At 42.5% G+C, this 23683-nt stretch overlaps 1 protein-coding gene across 1 annotated transcript in view; it reads right to left on the bottom strand.

Annotated features, from left to right (window-relative positions):
* Positions 1-23105, bottom strand: part of tmprss15 (transmembrane serine protease 15) — a 45630-nt gene extending 22525 nt beyond the window's left edge. Inside the window, exons 1-24 of the mRNA XM_030747138.1 lie at positions 22994-23105; positions 22790-22914; positions 21182-21249; positions 20928-21070; positions 17064-17180; positions 15837-15956; positions 7268-7370; positions 6997-7106; positions 6696-6836; positions 6475-6624; positions 6277-6382; positions 5313-5463; positions 5089-5230; positions 4770-4859; positions 4524-4649; positions 4278-4418; positions 4090-4200; positions 1514-1640; positions 1224-1319; positions 858-907; positions 687-761; positions 458-602; positions 180-361; positions 6-98 (exon numbers count right to left, since the gene is read on the bottom strand). Of these exons, the coding sequence (XP_030602998.1) occupies positions 6-98; positions 180-361; positions 458-602; positions 687-761; positions 858-907; positions 1224-1319; positions 1514-1640; positions 4090-4200; positions 4278-4418; positions 4524-4649; positions 4770-4859; positions 5089-5230; positions 5313-5463; positions 6277-6382; positions 6475-6624; positions 6696-6836; positions 6997-7106; positions 7268-7370; positions 15837-15956; positions 17064-17180; positions 20928-21070; positions 21182-21249; positions 22790-22914; positions 22994-23105 (2824 nt within the window). The remainder of the gene's footprint in view (positions 1-5; positions 99-179; positions 362-457; positions 603-686; positions 762-857; positions 908-1223; positions 1320-1513; positions 1641-4089; positions 4201-4277; positions 4419-4523; positions 4650-4769; positions 4860-5088; positions 5231-5312; positions 5464-6276; positions 6383-6474; positions 6625-6695; positions 6837-6996; positions 7107-7267; positions 7371-15836; positions 15957-17063; positions 17181-20927; positions 21071-21181; positions 21250-22789; positions 22915-22993) is intronic.
* Positions 23106-23683: the final 578 nt, after the last annotated feature.

The raw sequence follows: 23683 nt of genomic DNA on the forward strand, positions 1-23683 counted from the left end.
ATTACCTTCAGTGTCTCGTCCCCAGCCAGCAATGAAACATTTTCTTCCTGCTGTGAAACTCTGACCTTCAGGTGGTAAACACACTGGCTGAACCCACTCTGAAACACACACACACACATATGTTCATCAGCACTCTAGTCCAACTCCACTCACACCTTTGTGTTTATGCTGCTACTGACGGGTGAAGTTGATTGGCTGCTGAAGATGCATCATGGCGATGTCAGCCTGTTTGGTCTGTCTGTTGTACTGTTTGTTGAAGACAACGTGATCGACTCGTCGGGTTTGAACACCCTCTGAATTTTGGTCGCTCTGAGCATGAAGACCGAGAAGCACTGACCACGACTCCAGGTGGACGTTCTTCCTGCAGAGACAGAAGTGGGTCTATGTCTCCATGTCCAACATCAACACAACAACTTAGCACCCTCTGCAGGTGGCAGCTGTGGGCTAAGTCTCTCACCCGTAGACGCAGTGAGCAGCAGTCAGCAGCCAATCCCTGCCAATCACTGAAGCTCCGCAGACATGACGCCCCCTCCAATGAAGTGACACGATCCATGGCCATGCCCCCTCCATTGCATTAACCCCGCCCACCACGTAGACAGCGCCTGAGGGTTAGCACAAACACATCTGGCTACAGTCAGACTGACAAGGACCAGGATCATCTGGGATCAGGATATTTATGTTCTCACCTTCATCTCCAGGTGTCCTGTCTTCTGATTGGTTCACCTCCCTCGAGACATTTGTGACCTGACGGACTCCACACGCTGAAACACATCGCGTAAGGTAACAAAAAACCCATATTTACTGAGGCTGAAACATGTCAGTGTGATGCAACCATGAGTGTTTCTGAGAGTACTCACGCTGGTTATCACATGTCAGTGACATCACTTCTTCACTGCGGCAGGTTTCACTGTAACAAAATAACAGCATCAACATCCACACAGAACATCACGAAGAAGACCTGTACCAGGAGAGTGTTACTGAGCTCAGGGGTCAGGGTAGCAGGAGCAGAGTTACTGTACTTTATATTTCATAACATTTCTTTGGACCATTTAATAAACTTTTACTCATTTACAGCTCAGCATTTTCTGCCTTTATTTACATTTTACTCAGTGTTCACACTACTTTTTAAACACAGCTGTACATTTCATTGTAGTTCTTACTGTTTTTCTGCTTCTAGATCTGGTTCTAGTTGTAGTTCTAGTTATGCTTCTGATTCGTGGTACCTGATTTTGGTTTCCAATGTCCCATCACTGGTGACTGTGATAAGTGCAAATGGTGAGTCTTGTGGCCGAGCCGGCAGCACTGAGGCCTCCCCAGACCTGCAGGGGAACAAAAACCAGATCTGAGCCTGCAGAACCCTATAGTTCTTGTTTCTGCTGGAACCTTCAGTTCAGCTGGAACATTATGGGTAAGAAAAACATTCTTCTTGAGGATTTTTGCATTTAAAAGTCAAACTGTACTTATCACACAAACATTTTGGTTGAATTTCTAGAAGTCCAAAGGAAGTAGTTACCTGTATCCGAGATACTGACAGATGAAGTTAGACAGGTGAGACAGGTTCGAGGTGTCACCGCACACAGTGAATAGAGAGGAGACGATCTGAACCTGGAGCTGACTGGAACCATTTCCCTTCCACACAACTGACACACAAACAAAATCCAATGATGACATTCTTCTAATGTAACAAATTCGGATTGATTTACACTTGGCTGCCAGGGAAAAGTTGCTGGTCAATTAGTGTGATCACATGGTGCATCAATGAAAATGCTCTTGAGCAGATTGGTCTTAATTAAGTTTATTTCCTGTTCCACTTCGGGCTTAATGATATAGCCTCCAGACAGTAGCACCTCTAGGCCTTGTTGTTTGTGTGTGGTTCTACAACAATAAAATAAAAATAAGGATATAAACAATTAAACAATGTGCAACATTGTCTGCCATTTGCTGGTCTTACTTAACAGAAGATACTAGCATCTACATGGAATCTACATGCATAACCAACAGTAGCAACATATAGAATCTAAGGTTAATTATGGAGTTCCACAGGGTTCTGTGCTAGGACCGATTCTATTTACATTATACATGCTTCCCTTAGGCAGTATTATTAGAAAGCATTGCATCAATTTTCATTGTTATGCAGATGATACTCAGCTTTATCTATCAATGAAGCCAGATGACACACATCAATTAGTTAAACTGCAGGAATGTCTTGAAAACATTAAGGCCTGGATGACCTCTAATTTCCTGCTTCTAAATTCAGATCAAACTGAAATTCTTGTACTCGGCCCCACAAATCTTAGAAACATGGTGTCAAACCAGATACTTACTCTGGATGGCATTACTTTGGCCTCCAGTAACACTGTGAGAAATCTTGGAGTCATTTTTGACCAGGATATGTCCTTCAATGCACATATTAAACAAATATGTAGGACCGCTTTTTTTGCATTTGTGCAAGGCTGGATCAAGTGACCCTGAACCCTCCCTTAGTTATGCTGCTAACTAACCCTCCCTTAGTTATGCTGCTATAGGCCTAGGCTGCTGAGGGGTTCCCATAATGCACTGTTTCTTTTTATTCATCTTATTTATTTTGGTTATACTCCACTCTGTATTTAACCATTAATTATGATTAATCTCTGGCTCTCTTTCACAGCATGTCTTTTGTCCTGTCTCTCCCCCCTCAGCCCAACCAGTCCCAGCAGATGACCCCCCCTCCCTGAGCCTGGTTCTGCTGGAGGTTTCTTCTTGTTAAAGGGAGTTTTTCCTTCCCACTGTCGCCAAGTACTGCTCATAGGAGGTCGTTTTGACTGTTGGGTTTTCTCAGTAATTATTGCAGGCTTTTACAATACAAAGCACCTATATAATAAAACTGAACTGAATTGAATCAAGTCTGAGGGTCTGAACAGCACCATCAGCTGCTCCCTGTGTGCTCACATTTCTCAGAATCTTTTCATCAGATGACAAACAGCAGATGATGGAATCACTGATTCTTTCTCATTTCATGTTGAAAACCTCTCAAACTGTTTCCCCACACATTCTGTCACAGAGAGCTGAATCCTCCAGATCATTAACTCAGAAACTCTTTTAAGCCAGTCAGACATGACATTTTGAATTCATTTAAAAGGGCCATATCATGCTTTTAAATCCTTCCTTTTCATATGTAAATCATCCACTTGTGGTCTGTATAAAGTAGAACTGCAATGCTTTGGTCTGAATTCCTCGTTATTGCAGCTCCACAGACCCCTTTTTTACACCTGTTCTGAGGCGCGTCTTAGAGCAGCTCGTTTTGGTGCACTCTCTTTAAATGTGAATGAGACATTTCATGCCCCCACCCCTCCAGGTCACAGAGCGTTCCACTCCACCCCGTTCGGCCATTTTTGTAGTTTGATAGCAGCGATACTGTCATGGTGCCAGGCTGGTATGGGGGTTTTCAGCAGTCTGTTCACCTTCTAGGTGACAAGATGGGTGGGATTGGTATCCTCCAAGGCAGCTGGAGTTCACACCTGTGAGTGCTCTGCTCATTGACGGCGAGGTATTTAAGGACCAGCCGGGACAGTCATTCTCCGTCAGTTCGTTCGTCCTCCACGGTGCTCATTTTATTCTGTGCTCTCGTCCTTTTCTTTGAGCTGATTTATATTAAACACTGACTTTAAAAATATATAAAATATTTAAAAATCATTGGATTCTTTGTAGATTTACACAGTGAGAATTTAGGTGCAGTACAGGGGTGGCTGTAGCTCAGTAGGTAGAGCAGGTCACCTACTGATCGGAAGGTCAGCAGTTCGATTCCTGGCTACTCCAGGCTACATGCCAATGTATCCTTGGGCAAGATACTTAACCCCAAGTTGCTCTCCGACCGTCCCGTCGGAGTATGAATGCGTGTGAATGTTAGCCAATTAAAAGCACTTAGCTTAGTAAACATGGAAGTGCTTGTATGAATGGGAGTGCATGGGTGAATGTAAAACATGTTGTATAAGCGCTTTGAGTGCTCATACTGAGTAGAAAAGCGCTATATAAGAACTAGTCCGTTTACCATTTACAAACTCACAGTTGATTGTGTGTATTGATTATTGGCATTAATTATCAGTGACTCACCACATTTGGCTTCATCAGAGCCGTCGGGACAGTCGACCACACCGTCACATTGACTGTTACCATGGATACAACTTCCTATCTGACACTGGAACTGACCTTCAGCACACGGAGCTGTTTACATGTCACATAAACTGTCAGTAATCAATCAATACACCTTTAGTGTGTGTCTTCACTTGTGATGAGCTCACCTGGTGATCCAAGGTTGACCCCAGAGGTGAAGTTGGCTCTGAATCCTCGCCCATAAACTGAACTGTCTGTATAGAACCACACTGTCATCTGATTGGCTGTTGAGAACAAGTCATGGGTGGGGCCATTTCCTGTGAGGACCGCTGGAAAAGAAAAGAAAAGCTAATAACTGGCTCAAAGTTAATCCACCTGCACATTTTCAGGTGAGTATAAAGCTGCAGAAGATTGTGGGTAGCACACATCCTCACCCAGTAAGGTGGAGTTAGGCCCTGCCCCATCCCGCACCTCCACCATGTCACTGGCTGCTTCAGTGTCAAAGTCCAGGAAGTGGAGCTGAATATTGTGACCTTCTACAGCATGCAGAGTCCACAGACCTGCAGCAGCACAGCATCATGGGTAGTTACCACCTACTACCAGGTAAAATGTCACATCTTCTCAGATGAAATCAGGGATCGTGTGTAAATAAAAGGCTTAAAACAGACAGGTGTACGCACATTCTGCATTATTCCCATAGGACTGTGGATAATTTGGTGAGCTGAATGTGGAGTTTGGCTCCCAGAGGTCAAAGGGCCCTCCGCAGTCAGCTGGGGCAAACAGACAACAGAGGGGGAGGAGTTAAAGAGCATCAAGATCACAGGTGTGTGTACAGTTGCGTGAATACTGATCATCTAATTATCAGATTAAAATGTTCAGTTTACATGCTTTGTCTTATCTGAATAGAATAGAATAGAATAGAATAGAATGCCTTTATTGTCATTATACAGGATATACAATGAGATTGGATCCGGTATGAAGGCGTGCTTTGTTTCTCACCTGGTATAGGGGGTGTGGTCGTTGGAGGTGGTACATTGGTGGGTTCAGGGGCGGTGGGTCCACAGGCATCAGAGGTCAGTGTGATGTCATCTAGTGCAATGTCATTCAACATTCCTGCTTTCTTCAGAGCTTCAAACACTACCTTCAGAGGTCAGAGGTCACACCAATCAATTTCTAATTGATCGCCTGATTAATTTGTGGACCCTCTGTGTGATGTCACTGACCGTAGCCTCTAATGTCAGATTAAGGGTCACCTGGCCGTAGTTCCAGGTGTCGCCATAGTTACCATCTTTCTGGAACACCACGGTAACGTCATCAGGACCCGTCAGGAGCAGGACTCTGAGCTGGTGGACATCCAGTCCAAACATGTGGTACCTGCCCACAGAGTTATGAACAGTAATCACACTACACCTGTTCGCTGATGATGCAGTTTTATATGCAGCAGTTTTTACGAATTGTATGGCTGCAGCTAAATTAACAGAATGCTTGGACTCACCTGGAGAGTGAAAAGAAAGTAGGACTGTGAGGATCAGTCTCCAAACCTTTAGGCAAATCAGACACTGCATAACATTTCACATCTTCTACCATCAGGCTGTTCAGGCCAAACCACAACGGAGACTTCTTATAATGTCATTAATTATTCTGATTTAAATGTCTTCACCATCTATCTTAACTGATTTTAATGCTGGTGTAACTGGACTTTACTTTTCTGACATTTACACAAACTGAATGCAAACCCACTCAGCTAAATTCCCAGCTGATACCCTCTTAGTGTTTCAGCCTGTTTACACTCACTGCTGCTTCTGCATGATGCTGTGCAACAGCAAACTGTAGGAATGAGCAACATCTCCTCTGTATACATTTCTACTAGCCTGCTTATTTTGGCTTTGTTAGCTTTTGGAAATCAAGTTTTAGGGGCTTCTGTAATGCAAAGGGTCTCTTTCTACTTAACAGGTTGCCTTTGCATGAAAGAGTCAATGTTATGTTTTCTGGATTGGCCCAGATGATGTGTATGTATGTATATGTCTGAAGTTTGGAATTAGTTTGAATTAGCTGAATCCTTACAGGGTGATTCTGCTACTGCTGGTTCATAAATAAATGTTATCACACGAGTGCCCACCACCTAAACCCTAAACTACTAAACAGAACTTTAATTGTATACTTGTATATTAATTTCCTGTTGTTTACCAGAAACTCAGACACATGGACTGTGTGGATGGAGTCAGAGGGAGGCTGTAGATCCTGAAGCTCTTCTCCCATTGGCCAGGACTCATAGAAGTGACAATGTAGAACCCTGATGATGTTCAATACAAACTGATAAATGGGAATCATTCTTTACCACACTGACTGGTGATTCAGCAGCAATGTCCTCCAGATGAAACTCACCTGAGCTGTTACCCAATGTGTGGTCGACACTGGGGCCGGTTAAAGAAGGAAAAGAGGGGCCTCTGATTCTAAACCAGTCACCATCATCGTCCCGCTGCTGCCTCCAGAAACACATGCCTTGCTCGAAGTTGCAGGTGAGCTTCTCCTCATCTACACACAGACACACATCAGGTAAAGTGAACTCTCCGAGAACACTTCATCTTCTGTTTATCACATCTTACTGGACAGTGTGGAGATGTCGGCAGTGCTGTATATGGCTGTGAACCCTGACAGACTGTTGAAATCATCAGAGGTGAACTCCACAGTCGATTGGTCGGTCAGCAGCCAGACAATTCCAGGAGGGGTGGAGCCTGAGAACTGAGCTGCCAATCATATTAACACAGGAAATGAGTCATCAGATTAAGAGAGCAGGTGAGGTCAAAGAAATCTTTATTATCCCCAGGGGGCAAATATTTTTGCAGCTAGCAACACAACTGCAATCACACATATATGAGGTCTGTTCAAACTGAGTGTGGAGTTCACCTGTGAGCACTTTGTTTGGTCCCACTCCTTCATAAAGCCTCAGAGTGTCTGTGTTTTCTTCAGTTTCAAACTGAGGGAAGGTGACCTGAACCGAAAGGCCATCATCGACCCTAAAAACAACACAACTCTGTTTCTCCCTGAAACAAACCCCCGGTTTTAATGTGTGTTTACAAAGAACCAAACATTTCTGGGTGGCGATATGTCTGTTGCACTCTGTGTGTTACACAGTGTGTTACACAGTGTGTGTTAAGAGTGTGTGTCATGGTCTGACCTGATGATCCAGCGACAGAAGCTGCTGTTGTACTTGTCTGACTTCGATGAACTGAATGAACCTTTCAGGCCTCTCAGCACAAACTGTCCATCACATGCTGTTGCTATGGATACAAGAGTGATGACAGCATCACAGGACGTCTCTGTTTGGGAGTAAACTGGAATGCTACACTACCCTCCAAAAGTATTGGAACAGTGAGGCTAGTCCCTTTATTTTTGCTGTAGACTGAAAACATTTGAGTTTGACATAAAAAAATCAATATGAGACAAATGATCAACATCTAAGATGATACCCATTTCTTGCAATAACAGGATCGAGCCTGTGACCCACTGACATCACTAAACTTTTGCATTGTTCTTCTGTGGTGCTTTTCCAGGCTTTCACCGCAGCATCTTTCAGTTGTTTGTTCTGGGGGCTTTCAGTCTCCTCTTTAGCAGCTAAAATGTTCTGTAGGCTGCAGGCCAGTCCAAAACCTTCCACTTCCTGCCCTTGATGAGCTCTGGGTCTGTGATTAATTAATAAGCTGGAATTGAAGATTGCTGCTACTCCTCCTCCTCGACCTGTGCTTCGAGCATTCTGACAGTTACTGTGACTCGGGGGTGTTGATTCATTTAAACTAACATATTCATCCTGCTGTGACCAGGTTTCTGTAAGGCAGAATAAATCAATATGTTGATCAATTATTAAATCATTTACTAATAGGGACTTGGAAGAGAGAGACCTAATGTTTAACAATCCACATTTAATTGTTTCATTCTTTGGTGCAGTTGATGAAGCTGTATTATTTATTGTTTTTTAATTTTTATGCTTAAATAGCTTTTTGCTGATTTTAGCTTTGTTTTTTGGTGGTCTGGGAGCAGGCACCGACTCTGTGGGGATGGGGTTTTGGGGGGATGGCAGGAGGAGAGAAGCTGCAGAGAGGCGTGTAAGACTGCAACTCTGCTTCCTGGTCTCAACCCTGGGTAGTCAGGTTTTAGGGTTAATAAATTTGGCCAGATTTCTAGAAATGAGAGCTGCTCCATCCAAAGTGGGACACACCTAGTCAGTGTTAATTTTAGTGACCTCCGATTGGCGTAACCGGGTGTCATTACTGCCGACGTGAATAACGATCTTACCAAATCTACGATTAGCCTTAGCCAGCAGTTTCAAATTTCCATGAATGTCGCCTGCTCTGGCCCCTGGAAGACATTTGACTATGGTCGCCGGTGTCTCTAGCTTCACGTTTCTCAAAACAGAGTCGCCAATAACCAGAGTTTGTTCCTCGGCGGGTGTGTCGCCGAGTGGAGAAAAACGGTTAGAGACGTGAACAGGTTGGTGGTGTACCCGGGGCTTCTGCTTAGGACTACGCTTCCTCCTCACCGTCACCCAGCCGGCCTGTTTTCCCTGCTGCTCGGGATCTGCTGGGGGGGAGCTAACGGCGGCTAAGCTCTGCACCCGCTACAGGGGCCTGGCTACATACAGGATTTTTCAGGGTGCAGAGCTGAGTCTCCAATTCAGAAAGCCTGGCCTCCAGAGCTACAAACAGACTACATTTATTACAAGTACCGTTACTGCTAAAGGAGGCTGCGGAGTTAGTAAATTAGTAAACTAGTGGTATATTAAATTGTAGGATCATTTTGTCAGGCTGATAAACAAAATAAAAGTTTTATAATAAAAGCCATTGAATAAATACATCCTTAGTGTCATGACTTGAGTGTGTGTGGCGGGCAGGATAGGACCCCAGGATGCAGACTCGGACGAAGGTTCGAATAAAAAGGTGGATTTATTGTGAAAATAGAAGAGACCAAAACACAGCTACACAGGAGGTGGATAAGTGCCAGAACTAATACCAAACCAGGACACAGGGACACACACAGCACAGGAACACTGACGCAACAACATCAACGACACAACAACAGGCAGAGAAAACAAAGGACATAAATACACAGAAGGGCTGATGAGGGAAGAGGAAACAGGTGGGAACACAGGTGACGCTGATTACCTTGACGGGGGGAAGCAAAACTGAAGATAACAGACATCGACCAAACAACTATCAAAGTAAAACAGGAAGACAGAAGAGGGAGACAAAAACGCAGACTTGACACCAGGAAAACATACGGAACAAGATGACAAAACAGACACAAGACCAAGATATAGGGGAGACAGGGACAAAGGGAACAAGACATCAAAACAAACTGGGGACTGAAACTCAGGAAAAATAAAGCTTAACACAAAATGCTGGGCAGACGGTCCAGGACATGACACTTAGAATATTTATGGGCATTTTGATGTCCTGTCTTAGTTTGTGCAAATTTAGTTACTGACCCACAAAACCTGCAGTTCATGGTATTTTGTTTAATTGAGAGGGAAAAATTTGAACTTTCTTCACTGGACTTTTTCCACAGGTACCTGAGATTATACCTGAGACATTGTGAGCCTTTAACAGGAAACTAACCAGGATGACGGCCAGATGTGAACAGCTGATGTCTAAAGAGGTGCAGGAATGCATCTCCAGAGACGAGTGCTGACTACTGTGGTTTGAACATCCAGGGCTTTGGTGAATATGAGCAGGCTGTGCTGAAGGCTGAAAGAAGGCTGCATATATAACTATTACCTGTGCACTGATCAGTGATCATTTCTTTATGTTTGCAGTAAGATTTTCATCATGGAACTGGATTTGATCCTGAAGGGATGCAATCCACATTTTTTAAATGAATTTGAGGCAAATTATTAGATAGTGACTGTTTCATGTTACTGTTTGTCATGTGGGCCAATTTATATGCAGAATTTACTTTGGACTGATTAAATTTAAATGCTAATCCACTTCACTGAACAACATTGACATATAAAAGAATAATGCTTATTTTCTTTTTGTTTTTCAGGCCATAAGAAAGTATAGAAAGTAGGTACATCCATTATAAATATGACATTATTAAACCCTGTCTATTTTTTTTATTAAATTTACAGTCACAATAGTATAAGATTAGTTTTCACAGGAATCCTCTTCTGGCTCTTAACACCAGTCAAGTCAAGTCAAGTTTATTTATAAAGCACATTTAAAACAACGACGTTGACCAAAGTGCTGTACAAGATCTGTAACCCCAAGGACTATACTAAATAAAAATAAAAATATATAAATAAATAAATAAAATAATAAAATAAAAATAAATAAATAAAAACATTAAGAACAATAAATAACATAAGAAAATTAAAAATTAAAACGTTTAAAACAAGTACCATAAAATACCATAAAACAATCATCTAAAAGGAGGTAGCACTGCAGCCAAATGCCAAGGAAAAGAAATGTGTTTTTAATAGAGATTTAAATGTGTGTATCGTCTGAGCTGTGCGAATATGGAGAGGTAGATCGTTCCATAGCTTTGGTGCTGCTGCTGCAAAAGCTCGATCACCTCTCTGTTTTAGTCTAGTTTTAGGCCTCTGTAAGAGCAGCTGGTTTGATGACCTCAGAGCTCTTACAGGGGTGTGACAGTGAAGCAGCTCAGACAGATACAAAGGTGCCAGTCCGTTTAAGGCTTTAAAAGTAAGCAATAAAATCTTAAAATCGATTCTAAAATGGACAGGGAGCCAGTGAAGGGATGACAGGACTGGGGTAATGTGTTCATGCTTTTTTAAACCGGTTAAAAGACGAGCTGCCGCATTCTGGACTACCTGCAGGTGGCGCACAGATGATTGATCTATGCCAAAGTACAGAGAATTACAGTAGTCCAGGCGGGAAGTAATAAAAGCATGAATAACTTTTTCCAGGTCCTGCTGTGGGAGATAAGGTTTTACCTTGGCAATAACTCTGAGTTGGTAAAAACTGATTTTGGTAACAGCACTTACTTGCTTCTCCATTTTAAAACTACTATCTAAAATGACACCCAGATTTTTCACAGCATCACGACAGTGAGGAGCCAAATGACTCGGAGTGCCAGAGGAGTAGCTTGAGGGGTCAAATTTACCAAAGCATATGACCTCGGTTTTGCTTTCATTAAGTTTTAGGAAATTGTTTCTCATCCAGGACTTGATGTCACTTAGACAGTTCAGCAGGGGTTCCCATGGATCTCTGCTGTTCAGTTTGATGGGCATATACACCTGGATGTCGTCAGCAAAACAGTGGAAACAAATATTATGTTTCCTAAAAATCGACCCTAAAGGCAACATATACAATGAGAAAAGAATTGGGCCCAGAATGGACCCCTGAGGCACTCCACAAGAAAGCTTTGCTGTGGTAGAAAAACAGTCTCCTAGATGGACAGAGAAACTTCTATCAGTAAGATATGATCTGAACCAAGTCAGAACCGTGCCTTTAATGCCAATTTCATGTTCTAGGCGGGATAGAAGGATCTCGTGGTCCACAGTGTCAAAGGCAGCTGACAGATCTAGAAGTACTAAAACTGCAGGACTACCAGAGTCCACAGTTAAAAGCAGATCGTTAAAAACTCTTAAAAGAGCCGTCTCTGTGCTGTGACGCATTCTAAAACCTGACTGAAACTTTTCCCACATTCCATGTTCACTTAAAAATGCTTGAAGTTGCTTAAAAACAACTTTTTCAAGAACCTTGGATAAAAATGGTAATTTAGAAATTGGTCTGTAATTTGAAAGAACATCAGGGTCAAGGTTCTTCTTCTTGATTAGAGGCTGTACAACTGCATGTTTAAAGGCAGCTGGAACACAACCAGATGCAAGCGCACTGTTAATCAGAGCGAGGATAGTTGGTCCCACTGAATCAAAAGCCTCTTTAAAAAGGCGAGACGGAACACAGTCTGTGGGAGAGTTTACAGGTCTCATATTTTGAATTACCTCCTTTAGTGTGGAGAGTGTGACAGGCTCAAACTGCTCAAAGACAGCTCTGCTGTGAGGAGGTGCAGATGAGTCTGTTTCAGCCTGAGGTGATGAAGGCCTGAGGGCAGAAATTTTTTCCACAAAAAATTTCTTAAAGTTTTCGCTCAGTGCAGGACAGACCTTCGCTTGGTTTACATTACAGCGAGGATCAGTGAGTGAATTAAAAACACTAAAAAGAAAATGAGGCCTGTGACTGTTACTTGAAACAATGTTAGAGAAATAAGCAGACTTTGCATATTTTACTGCTTTCTGGTATTTCAATAAACAGTTACGCAGGATCTCTAAGGAGACATGGAGCTTATCCTTTTTCCACCTTCTCTCAGCGCGTCTGCACTCACGTCTGAGAGCGCGGGTTGTCTCATCCAGCCAGGGCTGGGAGGAAGGTTTGGTGCGTTTGGTTGTAAAAGGGGCAATACAGTCCAGTACAGCAGTGCAAGCAGATATAAAAGAGTTAGTGAAGTCCTTGGTATTCAGGCTCAAGCAAAAATCCAAATTGCTTAAGTCAGAGTTTTTAAAAGCAGCTGCAAAATCAGCAGCGCATGAAGAGTTAACCAAGCGCACACGACGTGTAGAGGATACTCTATTTATCCCAGAGCTGGGGAGCGCTGCTGTAAATAAAACAGGAAAATGGTCCGATATACCACAGTCACGTATCCCTGTGATGCAGACTCTAAGTCCATAAGACAACACCAGATCCAGTGTGTGACCTTTTTCATGAGTGGGACCACACACGAGTTGTGTTAAGTTAAAAGAGTCAATAAGCGAGGCAAATTCTTTAACCAGTGGACCACTCTCACAACACACATGAATATTAAAGTCGCCAACAATTAAAATACGGTCATATTTTAGTATGAGACCCGTCAGCAAGTCAGCAAAGTCACCGATGAAGTCCTTCGTGCACTTCGGTGGTCGGTAAATCACCGCGCAGAGCACCGAGGGGGAAGAGTTTATCTCCAACAGCTGCAGTTCAAAGCTGGCGTACAGGTCTGCCGAGACCTGACGACAGCGAAAACTGCATTTAAATATTGAAGCAAGTCCTCCACCTTTTCCAGAGATCCGCGGGGAGCTGAAGAAAGAACAGCCGGGAGGTAAAAGTTCGGAAAAAGGTGCAGACTCACCAGCATGAAGCCACGTCTCAGTCACAAACATAAAATCCAACTGCTGTGCGATGAAAAAGTCATTGAGAAGGAAAGTTTTGTTGGCTAACGATCTAGCATTTAGTAGGGCCATTCGGATGACCAGATCCTTGTTAGCTGAGGCCGGGGCCCGCTTCAACAGGCGAAGGTTAGCATGGTTTACGCCGCCTCCACGATCCCGCATCCTGCGCCAGGACGAGAGACGCCGAGTCTCCAGGATGACAGGTGGGACAATCGGCCTGATCCAGCGCCGCCCGAAATCCACAGGCAGCCCAACAGCCTTGAGGCGGCAAAGACCACCATCCAGGGGGTAATGAACAGATAAACCTAGGAGTCTCAGGTAAGTTTTGACCCGCACCGCGATACCTCCCCGCTTTCCGTGTCTCCTCTGGCGTTTGTTGGGGACCGGAGCACTGGGCAGCCGGCGCAAATTCTCAGGTACATCCGATAGGTGTGGAGGAAAAATCGTTGAGTTTTTCTTTACAGTATATGCTGGTACCAAAACAAACTGGAGGTTTAGAAGTGTCTGCCGATCGTAGGTGATCAAAGCGGAGACATCTGGGCAGATGACTACCAGGAACAGAGCGACAGCAAACAATACACAGAACAGCTGACGGCAGGCCGTACACAGTGGCGCCATCTTGGTTTTCTGTTCCACACAATAGACACACGAGTGCAGTCCTGGCTCACCACCACAGGTCAGGCTGGTGAAGTTGACCTCAGAAAGGTCTGAGGTCAAAAGGGGGATTGAAGGAAATGAGTTTCATGGTATATGTGTCCCCTTACCAAATGTACATTTACTTGCCTGAGAAATTTGTTTTTGATTGAAAGATAAAGATAACTGATTAAAAATACAGAAGCTTATAATATTTTGTGTCATCATGAACTTTGTGTTCTGACTGTACAATGAACCACTCTGATGGAGACACAATGATAGAAATGGAGACGTCGAGGTCACCCTGTTGTTGAAGTTCTCTGTTTTCCACATATTGTTTTGAATAATGATGTAATCAAGATAGATAAACTATAACTATATGAAATTGTAAGTTGAATTAGAATCTTTCAGCACTTCATGTCACACACACATGGCATGCAGTCCTGATCCAGATTAATCTGTAAACTGTTTGAAATGGCTTAATTAAATGTAACAATTGGACTCCTTATTCCGTTGTTTGTGTCATTCCTGTTCGATAAACGAACACGCAGAAACCTAAAGGCTTAAGCAGCACACACTCTTCTTTAAATTCCTTCAACATCACGAGACATCGACGAGGAGAAACAAAGAAAACATAAACTCCCAATAAACTTCAGCATCAGTGCAGTAGATTAACACCTACATGTGCATAACATCAGCAAATGTTTCACAAAAGCAAATTGAACTCTTTGAAGGAATCAAAGCTCATATAATAGCTTTTCTAGATTGTGTGTTTGTATTTGTGTGTCACACAGTGGCATGGACAGCTCAGTCTCAGTAGCATTTTTATTTGTGCATCCTCCCACTCCCACACGATCATCATTGATGCTTCATTATTCCTGATTGTTATTCTCTCACTGATAAATTCAAAAACTGTGGCGATAAGTAGCCGGAAATACACAAGAGGACTCTGCACTGCTGAACAGGCCGATCAGAATCATTCTGGGCTGCGTGGAGCTGACCTGTACTTACGTTTCTTGAGAGGTGCAGGTCAGGTTGGATTGTACGTTACATTGTAGCTGAGAAGTGTTCCACATATTTTGCCATCATCCACAACAGGACACTCGCCTCTGTCTCACTATGGTACTCAAAAAAACCCCAATATGGGACTCTGCTGCTTTGTCCCAATGTTTACTGCTGCCATTATTTTTCACACTGGTGCAGTGAGCAGACACACACGTGCACACACACACACACACACACACACACACACTGAGGTGCTGTATGGCGCTCCCAGCTAAAACTGCTAGAGCAGAAAAATTTCATATTCACAAGGCTTTAAACAAACTGACAGTTTGGTTTCAGTTCGTTTTAGTTAGTTTGTAAACACACAATACAGTTTGTTAGTTATCATTTTTCCCTTTTAATTACCATTTTTTACTTATTTCAGTTATGGAAAATGTTTTTTTCAATTTCAGTTTTCGTTGTTTGTTTTTGTTAATGATAATAACCCTGGTGTGTATCTGGACTGTTTGTACACCAGGTCTTCAGAGTCAAGCAGGAGAGACACCTACACATCCTTCCAAATTTCAAGAGACACAATGTCTTCATTGAGGATGTTGCTTATTTGATCAAAGGCTTCCGTAAAATTTTCAGTCTCGTTCTGCTATATTGTGTCCAGAAGAGGGCTTTGGTACAGACTTCATCTGTACCAAAGGGGCTGATATGAAGCTGGACTACAGTGTGGCTACATGAAGAAGATGGAAGAGAGAGATTCCAGGACACTGAACACTCTGTTTCCATGTCACAGCTCTGCTGCTGGGATTTGAGAAACTTCCCGCTGTAGCTCCTAAAATTTACCTCTGGAGTCACATGCTGACACTCTCACTCACTATCAGTGATTGTTCACCTGCACGGGATCTCTACAGGTAAACCTCAGGGCACACATCAGATCAGAAGAAAAATCACCACTGACCACAGCGAGCGGCAGCTTCATCCGAGGCGTCAGGACAGTCGTCCAGTCCATCGCACAGCTGACTGACCAGGATACATGTCATATGATCAGCACAGGAAGTTTGATAAGGAGGACACACGGCTGAAAACAGAGAACAGAAAAATGGTCAAACACCTGCGAGAACATCTGCAAGGAAGCAGCTGAAGGTGTTGGTCCTATTTTTAGGGGTCTCCTTTTGGCTGAAAATTCAGACCCAATTAAAACCAAAGTTTCCAAAAAAATCACTGGATTAAGCAGGTTCTGGCACAAGCTGTTTATTAGACATCTTTATTTGCAGACAAACAGTTACAAAAGAGACACAGACAGTAACTGTTGACTGTGCCTCGGCTTCCTCGTCAATCTTTCCTCCGACCGAGGAGAGCCCGTGCTAAGATTACGTATGAGTCCAAATAAAATCAAACTGTCCAAATGATACATGGTGATGAGCAAGCTCTGTTGCAAGAAGTTGCTAGTATTCAGAAGTATGCAAACACAAAAGCAAAAAAGCAAAAAGCCCTCCTGGGAGGTTATGCCTTAGCAGTTATTGGAAAAAAGACAAACAACACAGACAAAGACTATCACTGCATCCTCTCCCCTACTACTACTCCTCTTCTAAGCGTGGTATTTATACTCTTCGTCTTTCTATTGTTCAAGATTTGTGCTGAGTCTGCACTTTTTAGAGACATAATCATCCGCCATATTAGGTAGACTGTACGATAGCGGCTCTCATCTACTATCTAGAAGGGCACAAACTTCCCGGTGCGTACACTAGACAAACACTGGAGAGAGTTTAGGGTCAAATTTGCCTAAGGGCTGGTTGTGAGGACAGATTCATGCTTTTCTGGCCACAGTTGGGATAGGTGTCCTCAAACTGAACCCTGATGAAGGCATTTTAACAAACTGCTGAGCTAGGCATGAATTTGAATTAGGCAAGAAGTTCAATCTGCGGCCACGGCAGAAGACAAGTAAGCTTTGAGAATGATCTGTGAGTGCCTGCACAGCAAACAGCTAGCAAATGGCAGCAGAAGCTCCTGAACATGAATAAGAGCAATTCCAACAGGCCTCAAATCCTCCTACCACTTCAAACTCACAATATGGATTTTATTTCAGTGTAAAAAGCACTTTAGTTGCAAATAAACAGAAGTAGGAATAATAACTGTATATATCAGCATTGGGGTAATAAAAATATTTCCAACAAAGGGGTCTCACCTCTTGTAGGGGTGATGCTAGTCCCTGCAGAGGCTGTTGTTCCAGATGTTGCTGCAGTTGTTGCAGGTGCAGATGCTGTTGCAGGTGCAGATGTTGCTGTCTCAGGATTCGTGTACTCTGCAGAAACAGTTTGTTTATGATATCAGATATTAGTGTATTTGAAGCTGTAGCAGAAACTGGTTTAAAGTCTAATTTGTGTTGCTGAGAGTTCAAATCTTATCCTGGACTCATGACTGAGGATGAATACACACATTCAAAAGTTCAGTTGGATCCATTAACCAGCCTTTAAGTAAATCACACTTTCACACAGCTCTCAGGCATCAACCCCTCTGTAATCACAATGTCACTATCACTATCACACTGCACCTTCAGACTCAAGATCATTTGTATGTTTTATCATATGAGATGTTCTCCCAGGTTCATCAAAGAAACAAATACACAACAGAAAATATCATCCTCTTCCTCCTCACCTCAAGCCTGAAGTCCTGAACTGGCGTCAGAGCTCTACCAAAAATAAATGTGCATAAACATGTTTATTATTCCTGATGTTGTAATTACTGATTTTTAGCAGGTTAGACATGGGACCCAAAGTCTCCAGACTGCTGACAATGAGCCAGCTACACAAAAACAACAGCTGGTTATAAGCTAACATCGTGCCAGCTAATGTTTGAGTGTCCTAAAAATCCCACTTTCCTCTGATAAACAGTTTCATTACAGTCTCACATTACGTAAGAGTTTATTCACCGATTGCTCAAAGTTCAATAATGATGGATCCACTTCACTAACAGCAGTGCTTACTGACAGAAAAGTTCACGATATTCTCAAGAACTCACCTCAGTATCAGAGGTGAGCTTCTTTGACCCATATAGACTGCTCAAAGAAGTCCATCCATTAATTAAAGCTTCAATCTTAAATCTGTCTTTATTAGCTGGCTATGTACCACAAGCTTTTAAGGTGGCAGAAATTAAACCATTACTTATTGCTATATAAATAAAACTGAAGTGAAGCAAATAGATAGTTTCCACACACAGCTGGATCACCTCACTTCATCTGAGAATTATTTGTTGAATTGTTTCCTGTTTTGATCCATTTTCTTCTGCTTCTTTAGTTCAGGACTGAGACGAGCTACTGTCACAGTCCTGGCTCTGATGTGAGTTCTCTTTATTATTAAATAAATTATTAAGTATTCTCTGTTAATTCTTAGTTTGTGTCACATTTGTTAGCTGCCGAGGATACTCCCCGGCCTGGGCAGGTCTCCGTCTCCTTTGGTGGGGGGTTTCTCATGTGGTCTGCTTGCGGGGGACGAGATGGGTAGGTGGCTCGGTGGCTTGGCGTGTACCCCCATGTGGTCACAGCCTCCGTTTGCGTCCGTCCCTCAGTTGTCACAAACCTCGCGGCCCAGGATCTACTATTCTGTTATTGTTAAAATAAATGTGCTGCCAGTTTGTGCCATTGCAGTTGTACTGTGTAAATCTATGTCGAAATCTTTTTATCATAGTCTGATATTTGCACCTTTTGCCTTCATTCACACTGGGCAGAGGACGCACTGAAGATTTTTCTGGTTTTACCTCAAAACTAAATATTATTTATAAAAAGTAGGTAAATTACTATATTTACATTTTTGAAAGAAAGGCGCCTCACGATTGGCTGTGAAATGAAATTACTAAATTTATCATAAAATCCACATTAAAAAAAAGCTCTTTTAAAATGTAGTTGATGACCTCTGGATTATAATAACCATCATGAAAACCTTCATTATTAACCTTCATTATTTACTGGTAAACAACAATGGTCATAAACAAAGACCTGTGTGTCATGTTTCTTTCACAGGACCAATGCCAAAGGACGCTGAGGTCTCTGATACACCAGCAGCTTTTACACAGAAATATTTTTATCACACAAACTAGTGACACAAATATTACTAATCAACAGTGAACATAATTTATTTTTCTGGTGTGCTGACAGTAAAATGACCAGTTATTAAAGTTTAGTGTTAGTTTATCATCACTCACTGCTTGATCACGCGCTGCACAGGTTTTAAGTTTCTATCTTTTATCTCAAGCACATTGTACTATATAAATAAGAGGTAATTGGAGCAGTGCACATCTAACACACACGTACCAAACTCATGGCCCACGCCCAGCCCACGATATAATTATATTCAGCCTGAAAGATAATTTCATATAGCTATTATTGATGGCTTGCCTGTAAATAGCACTCCCACCACTTATACTACAAATCCCATTATTAACTCCGACAGCTGCTGCACAGTTTAAGATCTGTGCACTAACCTGTTTTCCCAATGACACACTGATCAGCGCACAGCGATAAGCTAGACTGAGCCCCCCCAAAATGGCCAAACAAAAAGTGGACTTTGAAAACAGGTGGGAGGCAGCGGACCTGTTCACTGACATCAGAGGAAAACTGTCTGTCTCTTCTCCTGGCCTGCTAAAACCAGCGGATTGGTGAGACAGATATGGGAGAAGATGCAGAGGGAGACCTGCACAGGTGAGCTGACAGTGCATCACTGCTCACACAGCAGGAAACGCTGTTGTGTCCTGAAGACACAACGCGCCACAACACAGACAGTGAACTTTATAAGAGGCAAAGGTTGAAATCAGCAGCAGTTTCAGTCTTTCTGGAGGAAACAGCTTCTGAGTTTGGTGACGTGAATCATCACACAGGTGCGATGAGCTGCCTGAGGAAATCTGTCAGTTCATAGAAAGCAAGAAAGAAACTAAACAACTTGATGCTTCTGGTTTCAAGACGTTTTGCTGATTTCACTTAAAAAAAGAAATCTGCAAAATTTCATCAGCTTCAAATTGTCATGGTTCTGGGCCTTATGCCCAGCATTTCGTGTCTTGTTCTGTTTTCACGGGGTTTTGTTATTTTCTAGTTTTGTGTTGATCTTCCTTATTCATCTTAGTTCTGGCCTTATCAGTTGTGGTTTTCAGGTTCCCTTTGTTCCTGTCTCCCCTGTGTCTGTTTTTCTGTATTTTTCCCTGTTCCTTGGTCCATGTTTAGTTTTCTTCTGTGCCAACCCCCTGTGTTAAGTCTGCGTGTACCTTGTTCTGTGTGTCCTGTTTTATTTTGACAGTCTTGCGTTCCCTGTGTGTTGTGTGGAGTTTTGCTTCCTGTGTTTCATTAGTATGATTTTGTCCACCTGTTTCTCCCCAGCTGTTTCCTGTTTTCCCTCGTCATTCCTGGTGTATTTATTGTCTGCGTTTCCCTTTGTTCCTTGTCACGTCCTCCCTCACGGAGGTGTGGTTTTGTTCCAGTCTGCCATCTGAACATTTCTTCAGTTATATTAAGTTACCTAGTTAATGTGTATTTTTGGATCATTTTTGTAAAATCTTGTAAATCTTCACCTACATTCGGTCCTGTTTTGGAGTTCTGCTTTTGGGTCCACCCTACTTGCCACACCACCCAACCGTGACACAAATGTTATCATTTTCCGTGATGTATTTATGAAGAAAAATATTATATTTTATTTAATGTGATGAGGAAAAAGTTGCTGTATTCTGGTCATTCAAATTCATATTGCTTATTTTGAGTTTTAAATGTTAAATAATGGTCAATCCTGTTTGACCTGACAGACTGTGTTTGATGCCTGATCTACACTGTAAAAAAAGTACGTAAAAATGACAATGGAAAACTGTAAAATGGCAACAGTAATAGACCATAAAATTGAAAATGGTGTATCTCTGTGGCAGAAACATGTGATTACCAGAACTAACCCCCACCCTTCAGTCCAGCTTTGAGCTTCTTCTGTTTTTCTTCTGCTACTCCATGTCTCTGACCTAAACAGCTGTTATTACCTGCAGTGCTCACCTTTTCTGAAGTTCTGTGACATCACAGACTCACCTGTGATACTGATGCTGTTTGTGTCGATCACCAAAGTTCCACCCTTGATGTCCTGAAGCCCCGCCCCCAGTTGGTGCTCTGCCTCCTTCTCATCAATCAGCTCATTGAACCAGAGAGAGAAGGTCAGGGCCACGCTGCCCTGACTGATGACACAGATCAACAATGAGCATCAATAAAATCATCAGCACATTTGTTACCAGCAGATCAAAAGAATCAATCAATAAAATAAAGGTTGGATCGATCAAATATCTGACCTGAAGGACTCAACCTGACACGACTTGTAGAGCAGCCGGAACTCACCGGCACTGAATGCCTCCGACACCTGCAGACCAATCAGAGGTGTGTGTGTTATTTTCCAAAATAAAACTCACTAACTGCTACATAAAGCCACTGTTTCACAGTAAAAGCCACTGACTGCTGGTTTTTCAAAATGAAAGCCAGTCTTACACGCCTCTCTGCAGCTTCTCTCCTCCTGCCATCCCCCCAAAACCCCATCCCCACAGAGTCGGTGCCTGCTCCCAGACCACCAAAAAACAACACTAACATCAGCAAAAAACTATTTAAGCATAAAAATTCAAAAACAATAAATAATACAGCTTCATCAACTGCACCAAAGAATGAAACAATTAAATGTGGATTATTAAACATTAGGTCTCTCTCTTCCAAGTCCCTATTAGTAAATGATTTAATAATTGATCAACGTACTGATTTATTCGGCCTTACAGAAACCTGGTTACAGCAGGATGAATAAACACCCCTGAGTCACAGTAACTGTCAGAATGCTTGAAACACAGGTTGAGGAGGAGGAGTAGCAACAATCTTCAATTCCAGCTTATTAATTAATCACAGACGCAGACAAAGTTTTATTACAACATTTTATTACAGAGATTAGAGCATACTATAGGTATTAAAGGTACTACACTGCAGTGGTTTGAATCACATTTATCTAACACTCCAATTTGTTCATGTAAATGGGGAGTCTTCTTCACACACTAAGGTTAATTATGGAGTTCCACAGAATTCTGTGCTAGGACCAATTTTATTTACATTATACATGCTTCCCTTAGGCAGTATTATTAGAAAGCATTGCATATATTTTCAATCTTAGAAACATGGTGTCAAATCAGATACTTATTCTGGATTGCATTACTTTGGCCTCCAGTAACACTGTGAGAAATCTTGGAGTCATTTTTGACCAGGATATGTCCTTCAATGCACATAATAAACAAATATGTAGGACCGCTTTTTTGCATTTGTGCAATATTTCTAAAATTAGAAACATCCTTTCTCAGAGTGATGCTGAAAAGCTAATTCATGCATTTATTACTTCTAGGCTGGACTATTGTAATTCATTATTATCAGGCTGTCCTAAAAGCTCCCTGAAAAGCCTTCAGCTGATCCAAAATGCTGCAGCTAGAGTACTGACAGCTTTCAGGCCCCTCTTCTGTGGAACCAGCTCCCAGCTTGGATTCGGGAGACAGACACCCTCTCTATTTTTAAGATTAGGCTTAAAACTTTCCTTTTTGATCAAGCCTATAGTTAGGGCTGGATCAGGTGACCCTGAACCCTCCCTTAGTTATGCTGCTATAGGCCTAGTCTGCTGGGGGGTTCACATAATGCACTGTTTCTCATTCACCTTATTTAGTTTTGTTTTCTTTGTATTATTGTAGGGTCTTTACCCACAATACAAAGCGCCTTGATGCGACTGTTTGTTGTGATTTGAATTGATTTGCTTGCTGAAAATAAATAAAATAAAAGCCAGTGACTGCTGATTTTTCAGAATAAAAGCCACTGAATGCCAATTTTTTCAGAGTAAAATCCACAGACTGCTGATCTTTCAGAATAAAAGCCTGGGGCCTCACCAGATGCTGCACATCGAAGGCCAGAGATTTGAACTGCGGGGTGCTGGAGTTCTTCAGCTCTTCGGAGAACACGGCTCCCTCAGTGATTACCATCCGACCTGTCAGCCGCACGGGCTCAGCGGTGCCTTGGCACACAAACAATGACCTCAATAGCATCAGACCTGCTGCGATGATCAGCTGTTTGAAAGCAGACTGCAAGTTTACCTTCAGGCTTCAGGCTGAGCCATGTAAGTACAATCAGGCCAATGCAACAGATGAGGAGAAGCGAAGAAGCAACAATGAGGAGGATCTCCAGAGCCGACAGGTGCCTCTTCATCCTGCACGATCGATACACAGTCAAAACCACCAACCCAACACCCACCAGCTCATGAGCCAGCTGTCTGGGGTCAGGGTGTGTTTCACACAGAAAATATTCTTCCTTTCAAAGTAAAACTTATGTATTTGTCCTCACAGTCCATCACAGTCTCACAGCAGTTTGTGAAATCATCAGAACATTTAATCCTTTTTTTAACCTAAAAATATATATCATGTGCAGAACATCTAAAAGGTTCCCTCAGTGAGAGGAAGAGGATATCAGTAACTCCACAATAACTCGGTGTTAATGAGAGAAAGATCTCACCTGCTGCAGACCTCAGATCAGCTGCTGTTTTCTTCTGCTGTTTAGTGACAACTCAGAAGTTGAATCAGGGCGGCTGTCTGTCTCTTTTGACTGTAAATCTGATCTGTGATCTGCTTTTATTGAGCTGGAGGTTCATAGTCAAAACAGCAGCTGATAATTTTAATGATCCTTAATGATACTGGTGCCCTTTGGAGAGCAGAGCACACACACACACACGCATACACACACACACACGCACACACACGCATACACACACACACGCACACGCACACACA

This window comes from Archocentrus centrarchus, chromosome 14 (genome assembly GCF_007364275.1).
Source record: "Archocentrus centrarchus isolate MPI-CPG fArcCen1 chromosome 14, fArcCen1, whole genome shotgun sequence".
NCBI classification, from domain to species: Eukaryota; Metazoa; Chordata; class Actinopteri; order Cichliformes; family Cichlidae; genus Archocentrus; species Archocentrus centrarchus.